Source organism: Lissotriton vulgaris, chromosome 4_1, assembly GCF_964263255.1.
Source record: "Lissotriton vulgaris chromosome 4_1, aLisVul1.2, whole genome shotgun sequence".
Lineage (NCBI taxonomy): Eukaryota > Metazoa > Chordata > Amphibia > Caudata > Salamandridae > Lissotriton > Lissotriton vulgaris.
In genome coordinates, this window is record NC_141691.1 from 676,074,652 (window position 1) to 676,094,233 (window position 19,582).

Here is a 19,582-nt window from a genome sequence, read left to right on the forward strand (position 1 = left end):
CGCCATCCTCTAAAACCGTCCGCAACGTTTCTTGACGCACTTCTTTCTGTGTAGCAGTAGTCAATCCCCAGGAGTTCCCAGGAACCGACGGTCTCCGACCTAGTGTCAAGACCTACTAACCAGAAGGAAGTACACGCGCGGCCCTACGGTACACCCGGATGCAAGGTATCCTAATTCACAAAATATGTACAAAGTCTCTCAGTTGTGGAAGCAAAAACACATATATGGAAAAAACTCAATATTTACAAAATCACAGTTGTACGAGTGTTGAGACTGATCGTGGCAATGGGGTAACGTAGATGTCGAGGGACAAAAGCAAACTTTTTATTTGTCCTTGGTATTAGATCGCAAAAAGTATCGGCTTCTCCCAGGACGTGTCTGTTCGTCAAACAATGGATCCGATGAGGGAACAGAGTTCTGTTGATCAGTCAATTGTTCAGATCTTGAGTTTTGTGGTGGCAAATGTTCAACAATGTCGTTCTGCTGCACTGAGGATTCTCCGACAGGCTGAGCGTCGCTAAAAGGTACGAAGGTCTGCAATCTTTCAGTTTCAGACAAAGCAATGCCCTTCCTCACCCACGAGTCCGCTGATAAGGGTATAGGTGCCTTCTTGGTATGGGTGGCATGCACCCAATTCTTTCGGCCTTCCAAACGGACAGCAGTTCTCGTGGCAAGGAGGACTTGGTAGGGTCCAGTAAAGCGAGGTTCGAGATTGCGTTTTCTTCCAAAATTCCTCGTCACCACCCAGTCTCCGGGCTGGAGCTGGTGGCCTGGACCCTCCGTCTGTGTCGGCAGTGCTTCAAAGACCTGTTGGTGAATTAACCTCAGTTTAGCAGTCAGATCATGAAGATAATCAATCAACATCGGGTACTCAAGATCAGAAAACACACTCGGTCTAGGGACCCCCCAAACATTCGCAGGACGGCCGAACACTATTTCATAGGGACTGAGCCCTACTCGGGAGTGTACGGTCGCCCTTGTTGACAACAGAGCTAGAGGCAAAGCGTCAGGCCACGAAAGACCAGTCGTAGCCTGAATCTTCGCTAATTTCAGTTTGAGGGTGCCATTGTACCCTTCAACCAAACCTGCTGACTGGGGATGATTGTCGCTGTGGAATTTCTGAGTAATTCCAAGGCCCTTACACACACTCTTCATCACACTCCCCACAAACTCACTTCCGTTATCAGACCATACAATCCGCGGCATTCCATACCGAGGAAAGTATTCCTTTAGTAGGATTTTCACAGTGGACAGAGCAGTATTATCTTTGAGGGGGTAGGCTTCGATCCATCGGGAGAATGCGCAAACCACAACTAAAACGTATTTCAGGTTATTGCATCGCTCCATATGGATGAAGTCTAGCTGGATCACCTCAAAGGGACATGAAGGGGGAGCAAAATGGCCAGGAGGTGTAGGGGTTCCTTTTCCAGGGTTGTACATCATACATATCATACAGTTCTTCACCAATCTCTCAGCACACTTCGTGATACCATCATTCTTCCATACGGGGGATAACAACTTACAAATACCTTTCGCGCTAATATGTGCTAACCCGTGTGCCATTGTCACAACAGCTAGCACATACGCATCTGGCAACATCCATCTCTTATGCTCCGACAAATCAATCCAACACCCATTCGCATCCAACTTTCCCGTACTCTCTTTCCACTTCGTCTTTTCAGTCTCAGTGGCCTCATTCTGTATCGCTTTCACACTCTCGATAGTATCCTCACACATACCAGTCTCTGTAGGCCACCTAACCGAACTCGTCACATACATTCTGGTGCTAAGGTTCCGGGCAGTCTCCTTAGCAGTCTCATCCGCAAACGCATTACCACGACCAACATCATCCGTCACCTTACGATGCGCACTACATTTGACAATCGCCACCTGCTTAGGCAACGTAAGTGCATCCAAAAGATCGTTCACAAGCTGTCCATGCTGAATCTTCGTACCATGCGACGTCATAAAACCTCTCTCTCTCCACAACCGTCCAAAACTATGCGCAACGCCAAAAGTGTATTGGCTGTCGGTAAACACATTCACCCGTTTCCCTTTCGACAACACACACGCTCTAGTCAAAGCGATCAGCTCTGCAGCTTGGGCAGAATTCTGATTCAATCTCGCAGCTTCCACAACAGTATTCAAAGTTACCACAGCATACGCAGTCGTCACATCACCATTCGGCAATTTAAAACATGAACCATCCACATACAAGGTCCCATCGGGATCTTCCAAAGGAGTGTTTTTAAGGTCCACGCGACCTTTTGTTTCCTCCTCAGTCCGTAAATAACAGTCGTGAGGTGTTACTTCATCTGACTCCATGCTAATTGGCAACAAAGTCGCCGGGTTCAGGACATTACAACGTTTTATCTGAATGTGACTTGCCAAAAGCGTCAACTCGTACCCAGACAACCTTGCACTCGTCAAGTGCTGAGTTTTCGTACGATTCAAGAGAGTGTCAACTGCATGCGGAACCATCATTGCTTCACTTGCAGAACTTCCGATCGTTTCCAAGGGAGATGAATCCACACCCTCCGAAAGTGCGGCAAGACTGCAGGATTTTGAGTAGCATCACCGGGCATCCACACCGGTGGAACTTCACGCATGGGATACTGACCAGGCGCTGCAAGCGGTCCCTCAATGTCCTCCACAAACAATGCTCGAGGCATCGTAGAAGGACGAAAAGACAATAATTGCTCAACAGCGCGTCAAACATTAGAGTCTACTATCATTCCGCTCGAAAACTGGAGCTGCAGATTAGTCAAAGCAGTCAATACATCGTCGGATGCATCAGCCGATATTTGGTCACGTAAAACCTTACACATTTCTTCAAAAACGTATCTTTGCGTCGGTATATTGAATTGACAAAACGTATCCAGCACTGAACGTGGAGGATTCCTAATGGGGTATTTCATCCAAGCCATCGCCATATTATACAGTGCAGCACGTTCCCGATTACCGGGAAGCTGACTACGTCTTTGAGGACCGTCCGAACCAGCGGACTCAAGAATAGGTCCGAGAGAATTAAAGAAGTTAGCAGCTACAGAGGGGGTACGACGTCGAACAGACGGAGACAAAGAGTAACCCAACGGGGTAACAAGAGAGGTACCAAAAGCAGAAGAGACAGGAGAAGTAACCAGAACAGCAGGAGCAGCGGGAACAGCGGGAGAATGGGGAAGTACAAGTGGAGGAGCAGTAGGAACGGAAGTAGGCAAGGGAGCAGGAACAGTCGGAAGAACGGGTACAGGTTGGGGAACAGGTTGGGGAACGGGTACAGGAGCAGGTACAGGGGGAACCACAGGAACTGCGGTACCCTGTGCGTACGGAGGTGGCGACTTCAAAAGATAGGACAGTACTGGGTCCTCAACCAATTCCTCCTTCTTATCCGTATCCGCCGGTAAAGCCGGGTAACATTTATCTACGGACATACGCTGTAGTCTATCGAAAACTTCCTTTTCCTTTTCCTCCTTATCTCGCTGAAACTGCTCTGCTTTTCTTACCATGGCAACAACTCCATCTCTCTGATTTCGTTTAATCTGTCTGATTTCTTTCTGTTTGGCTTCTTTACGCCACAACCGAAAGGAATCAAACATGGCCGGCCTTGCTTTCCTCTTAAACAATTTAGCTTCAAGATTGTCTAGAATCGGAGTCTCAAAACTACCATGAGGTGGCCAACTAAGGACACCATCCTTTTTAGTATAGCGAATCCAGCACTCGTTGAATATAATTGGTCCGAACCTGTGTTTGCTATATAACTCGTAAGTTGGAGTTCCAGCCGGAGGTATCGGACACGAGTCCTCCAGTCGGGAATCCGCACCACATTTTCTAAAACAACTGAACAAAGTACCACGGCCAGGCATCTCGCACACTAGCCGAGTTTCACAAACTTCAAGGGTTATAGGATTAACAATGTCCCTGCAAAGAGCAAAAACTCTCGGTTTTTGGCGACTGCAGACGTCAAATATCACAACAAAGAACCAAGTACTAAGAACCACAAATGCAATGGAACCATGCAACAACTAAGCACCCACAACTAAGGACTCTGGGAGCGACCCACAAATACTTAACTCAAAGATCGATGGCGTCACCAGGACGGCCCGTCAATCGTCTCGCTGTACCAAGGTCTATGCCAGGCGCCAAAACAGGTCTACAGTCAGGGCAGCAGTCCGTCGCAGCAGTCAGGAGGCGGGAATCTTCGCGGGAAAAGTCGTCGGGCCACTTGTTTCGACAACAGGATCGATGAAGCGGGGTGCACCTACCCTCGGAGATTTCACACGAAGTTCCTCACGATCGTCGGGCTTGGACCGGTACAACTGATGCAGCCCCACGGTGGGCGCCAACTGAAGGACTGGGTTTTTCTAAGACCCAGCGGTGCCAGGGGACAACACCTGAAACCTTCGTGGATAACCTGTTCCGGCGTACAAATGACAGAGACACGGGACACTTCCTTCGGCGTCAAAGATTCGAGGTTTATTACTGCAGGGAACACAGAAGTCACGAGAAGTACATCACATGTAGGTTCACGGAGCCTGATTCAAATTGCTAATGTGGGTCGCTCCTTTTATACAGTTTTCTCTCATAGGCTAACATGGTATACAAAAGTTACAACTCGGTTCTCATCGTAAACACCAGAAGGGGTTGCTTTCATGTATTCAGGGCCCGGAACATAAGTACGGAAACGTTTGGTGGTTCCCAACTGTAAAAACCCATCTTCCCACCATTAGTACATTCCAATCAGCAGTAAACAGATCGAAGAAGGAACAGAGACAGGTGCAGAGAAAGGCAGAAACAGTGGGGAGATCGGAAAGGGTGTAAAAGGGGTGGTATCGGGAAACACGAGCTGCAGGCATCAAAGGGACGTGCCTAATGAGATGCACGGCTAAGACAATAGACCGGCACGGCAAGATGAGCCTCGAGCGGGGCCATCTGCCTTACAGTATCATCTCCCTCATCATAAAGACACTTTCAAAGGAAACGTGTCTTCCGCAAGAGTTTGGGAATCCCAGGGTCGCGAAGCGGACAGCGTCCGTTCGCTGGCTACTTGAGGGCAAGAGACAAAATGGATGCCGCATCTAAGATGGAACCCGTGGGCTCGGATGCAGAAACCCACGAAACAAACGAACGGTTAAGGTTAGCACAGCGAAAATGCGTACACCCACTAAACTCGTCATTTGCGGTTCATAGATACCAGACTCGACCATATTCGTACGAGTCGAAAACACCACTTACGATCGTCACGGAACCTCAGTAGGGGTAAAAATTAGTATTCCCACTCCAGAGAGTGCAACAGTAGGGAAAGGGTTGAATAGCGTAGGGGTAAAAATTACTATTCCCACTCCAGAGAGTGCAACAGTAGGGAAAGCGTTGGATAGCGTAGGGGTAAAAATGACTATTCCCACTCCAGAGAGTGCAACAGTAGGGAAAGCGTTGGATAGCGTAGGGGTAAAAATTACTATTCCCACTCCAAAGAGTGCTACAGTAGGGAAAGCGTTGGATAGCATAGGGGTTAAAATGACTATCCCCACTCCATAAAGTGCAACAGTAGGTAAGGCGTTGAATAGCATAGAGGTAAAAATTACTATTCCTACTCCAGAGAGTGCAACAGTAGGGAAAGGGTTGGATAGCGTAGGGGTAAAAATTACTATTCCCACTCCAGACAGTGCAACAGTAGGGAAAGCGTTGGATAGCGTAGGGGTAAAAATTACTATTCCCTCTCCAGAGAGTGCAACAGTAGGGAAAGCGTTGGATAGCGTAGGGGTAAAAATTACTATTCCCACTCCAGACAGTGCAACAGTAGGGAAAGCGTTGGATAGCGTAGGGGTAAAAATTACTATTCCCACTCCAGAGAGTGCAACAGCAGGAAAAGCGTTGGATAGCGTAGGGGTAAAAATTACTATTCCCACTCCAGAGAGTGCAACAGTAGGGAAAGCGTTGGATAGCGTAGGGGTAAAAATTACTATTCCCACTCCAAAGAGTGCAACAGTAGGGAAAGGGTTGGATAGCATAGGGGTAAAAATTACTATTCCCACTCCAGAGAGTGCAACAGTAGGGAAAGCGTTGGATAGCGTAGGGGTAAAAATTACTTTTCCCACTCCAAAGAGTGCAACATTAGGGAAAGCGTTGGATAGCGTAGGGGTAAAAATTACTATTCCCACTCCAAAGATTGCAACAGTAGGGAAAGTAGATACTTCATATATTATTTAAAAATATATATATATTAATATCTATAAAAAAAATTAAAAGTAATTACCAATTTAATATAATATAAACATTTATTATTTCCAAATACTATTTTAATTTAATCATTACAATTAGTTATCTAGTAATACTAATTAATTACAAATTAACAATTAATTAATTTGTAATTCAAAACTTACTTAACAATTAAAATCTAATACTCCAAAAAATTAACATATGTAATTAGTTATAATTAAATTACTTCCCACCCTATTCCCCTATAAACCCACAACCCACTACATAAAATAAATTAGATAAATTAACATAATTTATCAATTAATAAATTAAATAAAATTAATTTTTAATTAAAATGTAATTAATTACAAAATACAAATTAATTAACAATTATTTATAAAAAAAATCCCAATAAATAAATTTACATATTTAATTAATTATAATTAAATAACTTCCCACCCTACTCCCCCATAAACCCACAACCCGCTACAAAAATAAAATTAATTAAATTAACATAATTATCAATTAATCAATTAAATAAAATTAATTGTCAATTAAAATGTAATAAATAAATTTACATATTTAATTAATTATAATTAAATTACATCCCACTCTACTCCCCTATAAATCCCCAACCTTGCTCTAAATTAGGCCCTACATAATTTCATTCACTGTGGTAACATTTCAGAACTGGTCAGAACCAACCATTCTATATATCGTCAGATGGGATTAGTCATATGCTAAACTGGGAAAAGTGGAAATACAGATAATTCACACCATAGTGATAAAAGGAGAGGTATATTTCTGATGGTTGTAATTATTTGTTCTCGCACTTACAAACTCACATACGCACACACATACACACCCCACCTTTTCATGCTTGCCCATTGAGATCATTAAAATCTGACTCCCCCAACAGGTCACCTTCTTAGCACTGCAGAGGTGGAGTCTGCGTTGGCCCAACACCCCGCTGTGGCGGAGGCCGCCGCTGTCAGCCGGCCACATCCAGTTAAAGGGGAGTGCCTATACTGTTTTGTGATTTTGAAAGACGGAAAAAAGTTCACAGAGCTCCTAAGTGCAGAGCTGAAAAAGCAAGGTACTGTTCTATTATTCTGTGTTCCATGTACTGTCCTTTGTAATTTTAACTGTGCTGGTGCCTTCTAGATCTTTCTATTGCGAGATTTTTCTAGTCCTTTGAAGTTCTGAAAAATCATGCTGCTGACTTATTCTGTGACTCTTCTCTAGACTGAGGTACAATTGTCCAGACAGGCATTGATTCCCTTTGTAGTTTTACAGGAAAATTGACCATTCAGGTAGAATTGAACTTTATCTTGTATCTGACGATTGCATTCTCTGGAATCTCGATGAGCCCGTCTGTTCAGGTTGGCATGCCAAATTCAATGCAATCAGGTTGATTTTGGTGCCAGGATGACACTGGACATATAGGGAGCATGCAAAATATAATGCATAGGAGCAGTGATCTCTTTGAATAAGAGAGTTATTGTGAAAGTGTGGAGTTCAGACATCCTTCCCAGAATTGTGAAGAAGGTCTTGGGTATTAATGCAATAACCTTAATCAGAAAACACACTTTGGCTCTGATTACGATGTCGGGCGCAGCACCGTTGTGTGAAAGGAAGCGCCAGACCATGTATCGATGGTTAAGCAATCCCAATTGGGATGCGACTGCACATACTGTGGTCAGAAACTTCAATTTTTCAATGGGCGCTTGTGCCGCGGGCTGAAAACACCTGCAGCACAAGTCCCCATTGAAAAATGAAAGTTTGTAAACATCTCTGCACCATATGGCCGGCACCACACAGTGCCTGCCACACAGTGCAGAGATGTTGAGGGGCGCACCATAGGTGCCCCCCAGGGCAGTATTCAGAGGACCAGGGTGCAAGTGGCCCTCTAGGGGCCCCCAATGTTGCTTTCTGACAGCCTTTTCATGTCGGAATGGCCAAGATTGAATGGCTGTCGGAAACCGGCATCATAATCCCGACGTCGGAAACGCAGTCCTTAAGGGATTATGCTGCCTTTCTGCCTGACAGGCTACTTGAGCCCTTCGGAAGCACATCGGATTCCCCCGCAGGGTAAAACTCCGACCGCCATCATCCTAATACGGCAGTAGGACTTTAAACCTACCATGTCAGGTGTAAAGTCTCTGACTACTGGTCAGAGGCTTTCCAGCTGACATCCTAATCGGGCCCTAAATTACATAACACTGAAGATAACCATTACCCCCTCACTTCTTCCGTCCACACTTTTTATTTCATTTTACAGTGTACCATGTAATCTTTCCATTTTTGTTTTGTAACACAGAATACTAGTATTAGCCCTCAAGTGTGGTTCCTGTCAAGAGTTGATTATCTTTTGAGCCTCTCCATCACAATGTTTCACTACTCACTGGGAGTTAAATTCCCAAAGAACCCTCTGTGGGGATCAGTCCTTCCCAGCTGTGTCTACCTTAGGTTTAACTCCTCAACCATAAACATACCCTTCTTTAAAGAACCCTTTGCAAACAGCAGGGTTAAACGCACCCACAGTTCAAGTTTCCTACACATTGAGACCTTTCTGAAAGTTCTTATCCCTTTAGGCAAAGTTACATTGAAAACTGGTTCCAAAGAAGAAGCCTAGACATCTGTGTTGAAATTGGTCAGGACCCTAGCGGCATCCAGCCTCCTGAGACAAACTCCTGCACCTCAAGGCAAGGTCCTCCAAAACACACACAGAGCTCATGAAGAACCTTGCAAAGCATACAGCCCTCACACACCAAGCCAGAAGCACTGCTTCAAGCCCCTCGAGGTCCAGCTCCCAAACGTCCTTCAGTGCCCAGGTCCCCACATCCAAGTATATCTCCAAATCAGACTAGGACAAGCACTAAGGGACAGTGGCCGTTGCAGCATGTGCTACACAAACTCTTAATCAGTACTACAATTGATGCAAATGCAGATATTTTCTCATTGTATGTCTGGCTTTCATGTTGCAGTTCGTGAGAAGATTGGACCGATCGCAACTCCAGATTTTATTCAGAATGCCCCTGGATTACCAAAAACACGCTCAGGTAACTATATATTAGAACCTTGTTCTTTATTTCAACTATAAACCAGTTGTTCAAAGATAGAGATATATTATGCTGTGATTTGTTGTGTGAAGATTGTGTACCTACACATTTAGTTCAGTGTGCAAACACTGCTTTTTAAAAAATTTATATTATTATTATTTTGTTTCACACAACAAGCATACATTGTGTTACTCATTGTAAATGTCTACATACGTACAGGTTTTGTGATCTATTTCAATAGCCACAAATACCCAGTACAAGTTTGTATGGATCAGCTGTACAAAGGGTTTTCGCATTCGCAAATCTGAAGGCTAAAAAAAGCTGAGGGTTTACGAATTCTAAAACCCTTTTACTTATGCGTGAAGTGCATTTAGCGATTTGGAATACCGAATCGCTAAATGTTGTTAGAAATTAATAGCAATTCTGTATCTGGAAGGGGCATGTAAGCGTCCCTTTCAAATACTGAATCAGTATCTTATGTATCAATGTTTTGTGACCGCAATACTGTCGCAAAACATTGATATTTCACCGACCCCGGGCCCCAAGCTGGGGTAGTAACCTGTTTGCAAAAGGGAAGGGGTTCCCTTGAGAATGTACAAAACAACTTTGTTTAAAAGGAGGCAGAAGTCCCAAGGACCACTGCCTCCCATTAAACCAACAAAAAGAAAAACGTTTTTTTCTTTTTAAGCACAGTCTCGTTTCCTTTAAGGAAAACAGGTTGCAATAAAAACCCAAAACCATTGCTTAATTAAAAAGCAATCACTGACACTGTGGTCTGCTGACCCCAGTAAGCCACTGTCCCTGTGATCCCAGTGAATCGTAGTGGGTGGTCGCAATTTGCGACCTTTGTCATTAATATTCGTGAAGTAGATCGAATTGCGACCTACTACAATTCAGTGTTTTAGGAACCAACCTATTAGTACATAGGTCGGTTTGCAAAATACTTCACTGGTCTCAAACATATTGGTCGCAAATTTTGGCCAGTATTTTGCAAAAGGCGCTTTCTACATCTGACCCTATGTTACTTATTGCAAACCCCAGCAGCTACTGCTAATATTGTATCATGTCCCTGAGGCTGAAAGCCTCAAGTATTTAAAATAAACAAGCTTTCGTGTTGCCGTCTGGCATAGCCAACACTATTTAATTCAGAATTAAAATGAAAATTTCCACGGGACATTGCCTAATGTAGAATGTATCTTTAGTATATGGTGTTCTGGGTGACAATATTTGTTGTTCTTGCTTTGATTGGACTGTGTACTATTTTTTCCACTGTATGTTTGAGCAGCATTGTTGAGTCAGATAAGAACCAGACCTTTTTGTTTTTTTGCAGACATCCGATTGCTCTGTGCATTGGCTGCATTTGTGTTTAGGCCTTTGGGCTTTAGTGAGCTGTTACAAGGCATCCATTTACTTTTCTCTTATTTTCATTGGATATGGTGTATATGACCCCTAGATGCACCACTCTGCGCCATTTACAATCTCTCCGTCCAATCCACATTAAACTGTTGTCCTTTTTTGTGTTTTTTCTTTTTAACTGATTTGGTGCACCCGATCTGTAGTCACTACAGCCTGCTAGCTACTCTATCTAGCATGTGCAGTTCACACTACCTTGAATCTGGGCTTTCGCTTTAGTGCACTTTAATAGTTCAATAGTCTACAGTCAAACACCAAAAGGAACTGGGCAAAATCACATCATGAAAACATCAGAAACTTAAAAAAGTATCTCTGTTCTTTCCTAATAGGTAAAATAATGCGACGTGTCCTGCGGCAAATTGCTCGGAATGAAAAAGACTTGGGAGACATCTCTACTCTTGCTGACCCGATGATTGTTGAACTGTTGTTCAGCCAAAGGTGCGAGGCTGCCTCTTGAACCTTTTCATCTGCCCTCGAGCATGTATCTGTATACAGGAACCGAACTCTGAGGCTGGTCCATAGGGTCTCCAATCCAAACTGTGTGAACAAATCAAACATTCCATCTTGTGCATTTGTACCCCATCCCTACTTGCAATGAATAGGTGTTATTGTCAAACCCCCGACAACTTGCTACTGTGCTGTTACTGCATGTGGGCAATGATACTTTTATACTCCCTTGCTTTAGGGTGTGATCATTCTGCTGTTGAAGTCTTTTTTTATGTTTGAGCCAAAGGGTGTTTTTAATTTCAGGCAGCAGATTTATTGTATTTATCTTTTTCAAACTCATAAGCAAGTAAACGGAGTAGGAGATTCGAGCATTAATGCCAAAGCTAAGGACATTCAAATCCAGTCTAATCGTCTTTGCAAAGCTAGCTCTTTGATGTGGACATTTCCTGTATCAGAGTTATGGACAACACTCTCATTTGTTGTTGATGGCAAAAAAACTAGAATTCTCTATTGTGGCTAATAGGATGATCTATGAATTCCTGGGGGAAATGATTGGGTATTACTTCAACAATCTTGTGTTTTATACAGGGTTATTGGTGGAGAATGAAATAAGCTTTTGCTGATACCTGGTAGATTTATTTCTGTCACTTCTGATTCATGTTCTCAACCTAAGAGCCAGTAGTTGTTGTCGCCTGCAGTCCTCATGCATTTTTGCGAACGGTGTCCGGCAAATATGCTCTTCTGTTGGTAAACTGGGTCCACTGTGACAAGCTGTTGGATTTGAAGGCTCCTCTCAACGTAAATGGAAGCCAGTGCAGTTGTGTCAGGTCCAGGGAAATGACCCCAGGTATACAATAGGCAGCAGAAACTTCGACCACCTGGTGGTGGGTGTACTGAATTTGCCAAGATCTGGGGCATGCTAATAGTCCAGGTGCGAGGTGACAGCAGCCTGAACCCTGACCTTAAAGTTTCACCGCTCTTCTCACTTACAAACCAGCCTTCAAGAACCACCTCCTCCTATATCAGGATCAAGTCCAAAGATATTTCTTTAGAACGCTGTGGAACAAATGCGGTCATTTTACACAAGCTGCAAAAAAAGTGTAAATCAATTTCCCCTGTTTCTGGCACCATTGTATAGTTCTGTGGCTTGTCCCTGGTGTTTCTTTCTCTGGTTTACAAATCAAGGGCACCTCAGTACATTTTAAGAAGACAACATCCTTCATATTAACTTATAAGGTCACTGCAGGACACATGCTGGCAAAGATGAAAAAAATAGCCTGGGTCTCAGAACTGTTCAAATTGCAAAAATAGGGCTTTCACTTGAATAGTTAACTTCCAGTGTACCTTACATTTTTTAATACATTATAAAAGATTTGTATTTTGGAGTTTGAAAGAGAATACTAGGTCTTTTTGAATAAAAACTTTTGTGACAACCAACCAACCAAAGTGTCTGTTTAGGCCCCCAGGGTAAGCGCTTATGAGACATACCAGTCCATTAGGAAGAGCAACAGTAGATGCATAAAGTTTGTAAAATTACGGTGAGAAAACAATTGTAAAACAAGTTATTATTTTTATTGTTATTGTTAGGATTTCTGTTAGAATTTAAATACAAGAATGTTGAGTTAAAAAACGTGGGAGACGGTCAAATAGTGTGCTATCAAAAGCAGACCTTTACGACTAGGGACTTTCTTCACTCAACCTTTGTCGAGCCTCGTATATAGAAGGCTCCTCCCATCTCTCCAGTGTTTAATTTGTAAATACAAATAAGTGTAGTTGCCCCAATTTTGTTCTTAGGATTCTGCCAATGGCGCAGCCTAAAGCTGGGGTTTTTGAATAACAGGTATATTTTAATGCCACCTCATTTCTCTTCCTTCCACCACTGACATCTCCTGTTGCTCTGTTTCACTCTTCCAGATGCTTTATCTCATCCCAGCTTTCATCCTTTGTTACTGATTTTCTATTTTTCTCTTTATTTTTACCTTTCACTGCCCTCTTCTGAGTCAAAGTCAGATGATGAAAAATGAAGCCTGGAGTATTAGTGTTCATCACCCACAACCCCTTCACAAATTTAGCACCATACCTTAACAGTGGCTTCAGGAAAGGATCAGGGTTTTTAATACGACTACTGTTGCAACATACTCTGCCTAAAGAGTAAAATGAAGAAGCAGAGCATGTAGTGGCTCCCAAAACTTGTACAATGTGACTAAGGGTAGAGTGGGTTTCTGTGACCGATTAAGAGAATTGATGCATGTTGAGATATACATGATGCTTCGAAAGGCACTAAGGAAACAAGACTAATAAACACTTGTCAAAACTGTGCATATAGGGGGAGATTTTTTAAGATTTTGTGCTGTGTTTGCTTCACAAAAGTGACACTAATTGGCGCAAAATCTTTTTTCCCAATTTACTTTCCAGCGCTAAAACTGTTTAGCCCTGTAAATAACAGAAACGTAATGCAAAGCAGCGCACCAAAGTTTGCTCACGCCAAATCCAATTTACTAAATAAAGTAGATTGTGTTAAGCGTGAGAAAACTGTGCCCTTTCAAAGTAGGTTTAAGGAAGGAGAAATGCTTTCATTCTCCTTCCTGTTCCGATTTGGCCTGCGTGCTGCATTACGCAGCACGCATACAAAGTTGGAAAAGCTTTGCATCTTGCCTAGGTATGGTATTGGTATAGGAAGGGTACCATTCTTGTACAAAACCTTTTGCTAGGCTCACACACACACACCCTAGTGCTATGGCGCTAAAGTGTGCGTGGCGCACGGCAGCTGTAATCAGTGCCGGCGCAAGCGAAAGGGGAGAAGAGAGCCATATCTTTGAAGATATGGTGCTCTCCTGATTCCATCCTGTCGTGCAGCGCAGCGCAGCCTCATGGGAGGCTGTGCTGCGTTGTGTCACTTTTTGGTAAATCTCCTCTATAGTGCTGTGTCTATAGTTTGACAGAGACTTTTAAAATGTACCAGTACTGTCTCTTTTCAGACAGAATGTACCTCATTGTTTGTGAGTCATGACCATCTTGATTTCCTGTTGGTCACATCCTCCAAAGACTGCACTGTATTTATATGCTGTAGTGAGTATCAATTCTATAATAAAGAAATGCTCACCAGAATAAAATTGTTAGGTACCATTACTTAATAGCAGTTACAATTTGGACTTGATAGTTAAATGGCAACCAACCGTAAGAGAAGAGTCGCAACTGAGCACTAAACAGAAATGTATTGTAGACATGTACCTGTATATATCAACATTATTTATCAACTATAAGTTTTGATCAGAAAATTCAATGACAAAAACATTGTGAATTTAAAGACAATTAAAAGTACGTGCAATAAAACGACCTACTTTTTGCATTTTGTTTCTAGGTTAATGAAAATGTAAAAAGCATGAATTTCCAAAAATATTTTTGTAATATTTTATTGACAGTAAAACTATCAGAGCCATTTATTACTGTATATATATCATTCTGTTAAAACTTCCTTTTAGGTGGTAGTTTCTGCCAACTTTGATACTTGATGTCTAATTCACAATTTTTTTTTCCCTATTTTGCTTATGTTTCCTTATCTATTACAAAGAAAATCTTCCAGTTTTCGATTTTCCATTAAAAACCCAAAACATTGAGTGAAAATATATCTGCTGCTTAATGTTTTTGCGGTTGATGTTTTGGCCTAATACTGTGGATTTCCTGTAAAGTTAAAAGCTAGGCAGTCTGTAAACTTGTGGTAGTGTAAACGTGTACTTTTACCATACACAATGTTTTTCAGCTTGCAAAAGTGAAGCAGAAATTTTTTTTCTATTCCCTTTTTGAGAATATGAACGCCTTCGTCTCTAAATTAAGTCTGACTGTCAAAATTTCAACCAGTTCAACTTGATAGATTGTTACAAGTTTGTTATTGAATGGCATGAATGGCATTAACACTGACTGTACTGAACTTTTGACATTTTCGAATATGTTTATGACGTGCAAGCCTCTTCTAAATTATTATTTTTGTTTACCTACTTATGTTGAATTCTTTTCTATGAGCATTACTGTCATCAGAATGGGCAGAATGGGTGTCTGACCAACAATTGTGATGTATTACTAAATACTTCTGCATGCATATGTAAGTTCACCTTAACTGTGATTTAATTTCCTCTAGAAGAAGACCGTTTTCATCAAAATGCCATTACTGTCAATGCTTCATTATTAAGACATTAAGCTGTGCAGGTTGTTATGGTCATGTGAAGAGTTGCCCTCCGTCCGCTTATACCTCCTTGATGCAATAAAATGCAACTTCCATCCTTCCATTTTCATAATAATGCGTATTGTATACATAGATAACACCTTCCAGATGTCTGTTTAACAAACCGTATTTTGATTGAGGTTACAAGGATCTTCAAAAACAAGGTCAGTGTGTGTGTAGTTTCCAATGTGTGCCATATTTACTGCCATCAGAATTGTCATATGTCAGGTTAGTCGTTCACTGTTTTAGAGTCCTTGGTTGGGCTCTCGCTAAGATAGCAGATTGCTGACTTTGTTGCAAATGACTTGGAAGCTACTGCTATGCATTTACAATTAATTTCAGGGTCCTCCGGTGTTAATGGAGTTAATGCACTTGCAAATAATGGCTTATTAGTCATAAGAACAGCATTTGGGTTGTAAATAAAGGGTTTGTTAAAAATAATGGTTGTGTTGGATCCTTTTATTCATGGTCTTTCACTGTGAATTGTGCTTCTGGTGGTATTTTTTAAAGAGCCATGTTTGCTGTTCGAAATATTGGAGGAGTTTAAGACACAAGTTGCAGTTACATCTGCCATTTCAGAAGGAAAAGACCCCTGATTACCCAGGACATCTAAGGTTAGGAAAACAAAATTCCAAAAAGGGCACTTACCAACTAATCAGTTGTCAGATAGAAAATACTTTAAGAATAAGTATCCTGCACCACTCTGGGACCCAGTGTCACATCCTCCCGGTCCACCACAAGATCAACTGAACACATTTAACAGTTGGTATAATGGGCATGCTTGGGACATCAAGGCATTTGATCATTTTAAGTGTCTATGGAGAAGTATAAGAAAGCACCGTCCTTTCATAGGTGTGGGTGTTTGACCACTCTTGCTTATGAAAGTAGGACCCAAATCAAGTACATTGTGTGGGAAGTTAAATGTCATCCAGAAGATATCATTTTTCTGGAAGGCCACAGATGAGGAAGTATTCCCAAGTCTGTTCTTACCTTCCTTTAGGTCCATAAGTTCTAGGGATTCTTGTATGGAGAGAACTGACCCACTGCTGTCACAGAAAATTGAAATGGAAAATAGGTTTATCAACCTATGTTCGTTGCCATCACCACCATCCCACAGATATACCACCCACTAAAAGGTGAAGTGTATGTTTTCTGAAAACAAACGCCAACATATATGATGAAGGCTTTTTCAATCTCAAACCTTAAAGTTGCATATTTGCATATTATGAGAGCCCTCCCATTCCTGGACTTTATTAAGATATCTCTGTGCATGTGCCAATATTGTGATTAAATATTACTGAATATTATGGAATGATCCTGCATCAAAGAGCTACCTCAAACATGTCAGTTTTATCAACACTGCGTGTCAGTTTTATGAACGCTGCCATTTCCTATAGATTTAAACATTATTAATGACAAAGCTGCCTCGGGCTTCCGACATAAAACTGCATTTAAAAAATGACACGCAGAGGTGGTGCTGGAAAATGAAAACATGAGGCCCTAGACGCTTTCTACTTAACAAATCGTGTAAAACATGCACAATTAATTCATAGTTTGACCTCAATATGACTAGTTTAGATGTTTTCCTCGCTATAAGAATGTAATTTTAACTCATAAAAAGTATTTAAATATATGTGCAGTGCATTGAAATTAACACCACATTTTAAAGTGAAGAGAACTAACTGAAAGCAGCTTCGGTTTTGTTTGCTCTGAGAGCTTCAGATTGATAAGAGAGGAATGTTTCCTCTCTGTGAAAGAAAGAACTCTTGTATAATTTATTACAATAACCTCTGAGCACACAAAGTCAATTCCTGTTCGTAGCTAGAAACAAGTATTAGGCAAGAGTCACTTCTATTTAAAGAATAAAAGTTGTAAATTGAAATGTCCATAAATCATAGGTTGGTGTTCTTTGTTGTTTATTTTCTTTTTTCTTCAATGTTCAACAATGAAGGTATAGCAGCCAACACGTGTTTTGTCGTGTACAATATAACACACTGACTTCTTCAGGGCTGTAACCAAATAAACATTACCCACAGTTACTACACGCACTACGTATGGCTAATGATAGAAGGTAAGTGAGTACTAGCCACCTTCTCAGTTATATAGTAACCTGCTTAGTGCATAGTTTTTAAGGAAAAGAAAATAGTAATGCCACTCCATTAGGACTTCTTACCCATATTTTGTGAGTAAAGTCAAGGTCCCAAAACCAAGAAGTTAAATAAGAGAGTTATATAGAAAAGAAAATATATCCTAAGTAAATATTCACCTCTATTTCCACAGTTTCTCAACATCAGAAGTAGTCCATAAGTCAAATTAAGTTATAATTCTGTAAAGAGAAAGCTGAAATTCAGCCAATCATCCCATAACAACCTGAGTAGCACAACAAATAATTGTAGAAGTATCTAATAAAAAGTCCTTCTCTGATTCTAGACAAAAGAATGCGCCAACACCTTAGTTTCCCATCCTTCACCAAATTGTATTATCCAATAAAAACGAGAAAATTTACCTCTATTATCTCCCGATCTCAATTATCAATACCAAAGTCTCTTCTGATTCTTCAATTATTCTTATATCAACGTATGTCTGCAAATAAAAATGTGCATATCGCTAAATGCATTGTCAAGTGTCCGTAGTGTAATATTCCCATAATTCACTCCAAAAACACTTACCCAGTACTAAAAGGCTAGACTCATGGTATTGTCGTATTCATTACTTCACTTCTTCGCATCAAAACTACAACAGTAAGTAGTACATATTACTCACTTACAAGATTTCTATATGGCTCAGTCTAACTACCGTGAGTAGAGTAAACACAACTCACCGTCCATATACACTACGCTTGGGGGTTTCGCAAGTTCTCCCAATTAGAGGGTAAAGTTCCTATTTGAAAGCAAAATACAAATCTGACAATTCTACATTTTCTTGTATCGAACTAGATTCATAATCATGTATCGAATGGCTCACCTACTCAGTGATTCTCATTTCTTACGAGTTCCCTCCTTCAAATGTTTTTTTCGAATCGTTCTCTCTCTAAAACAGTACATTAAAACGTCAATCACAGCCTATAACCTCTCCTCATGCACTTTATTGTAAGAAGAATTGTATGCACTCACCCACGGTCAAAATATAACCACTACGGCTTGGGGTCACTAATATTTCTTAGTATCAAGTTTCAGCTATAGAAATAACATAGGTAATAACATTGGTCAGTAGCACCTTATCTATGATCACATGAATAGCTGAATAATGTTACGATACTGCTCACCAGAAATCCATCCTCACAATTACTTCACGACCTCCAAATCTTCCTATTAAAATGTAAAAGCAGTGTTTAGAAATCCACCGAATCTGCTAAAGTATCACAAGAATATGATTTCTTCACGGCATAAGGTTTCTCGTCTACCTCAGTAAGGGGCAGCGACCGTACTCGCTATCCCCTTTTTTACAACCTGTTTTATGGTATATAGTTGCTGTTTAAAAATGCTTCAAACAAAGCTTTATTTATTTTATAGCGTAGATAAACTGGAAAGCACACATTTATTTTTGTATTATTGTAAAATGTATTTAATGTCTCTTGCCTAAATATTGAGGGGCAGGTTTACAATGAAAGTGACTCAGTGATACCGCAAGCCATTTAGCTGTGCCGCACTGAGTCACTTTCAAAGCACAGGTGTTGTATAACATTTTAGGACCCTGTTATGATTTTCCCGATTCATGCCCTTATATAGGTATAAATCACCATGGGCCAGATGTAGGTAAATCCCATTTACTGATTTTAAAATACCGAATTATACCGATTCGGTATTTCAAAATCGGTAAATGGGATGTAGGTCCCAACATCTGGATTCGTTACCGAATCCTTAACAATTCATTAATTACCGATTCGGTAAATACCGAATCGGTAATGCCCATTCATTCCTATGGGCTTTGAAGCCCATAGGAATGATTAGGCATTACTGATTCGGTATTTACCGAATCGGTAATTAATGAATTCACAAGGGTGCAGGGGGTGTCACTTTGACACCCTCTGGCACCCCCAAAACAGGCACAGTTGCCATGTGGCAGGCATACCTGCCCTAAGGGCAGGTTTGCCTGTCACATGACATAGGTGTGCATGCACACATGTGCATGCACACCGGAATCGGTATTTTACCATCAAATTGGTTTTGATGGTAAAATACCGATTTGTTAAGGCTCCTGGGACTCTGAAGAGTCCCACCTACATATGGGTGGCTTCAAATCGGTA

The 19,582-nt window shown here is 41.3% G+C and overlaps 1 protein-coding gene across 1 annotated transcript in view; it reads left to right on the forward strand.

Annotated features, from left to right (window-relative positions):
* ACSS2 (acyl-CoA synthetase short chain family member 2) overlaps window positions 1–15,777 on the forward strand; it is a 225,828-nt gene extending 210,051 nt beyond the window's left edge. Inside the window, exons 16-18 of the mRNA XM_086964950.1 lie at window positions 7,115–7,291; window positions 9,183–9,257; window positions 11,000–15,777. Of these exons, the coding sequence (XP_086821076.1) occupies window positions 7,115–7,291; window positions 9,183–9,257; window positions 11,000–11,127 (380 nt within the window). The 3' untranslated portion in view covers window positions 11,128–15,777. The remainder of the gene's footprint in view (window positions 1–7,114; window positions 7,292–9,182; window positions 9,258–10,999) is intronic.
* Window positions 15,778–19,582: the final 3,805 nt, after the last annotated feature.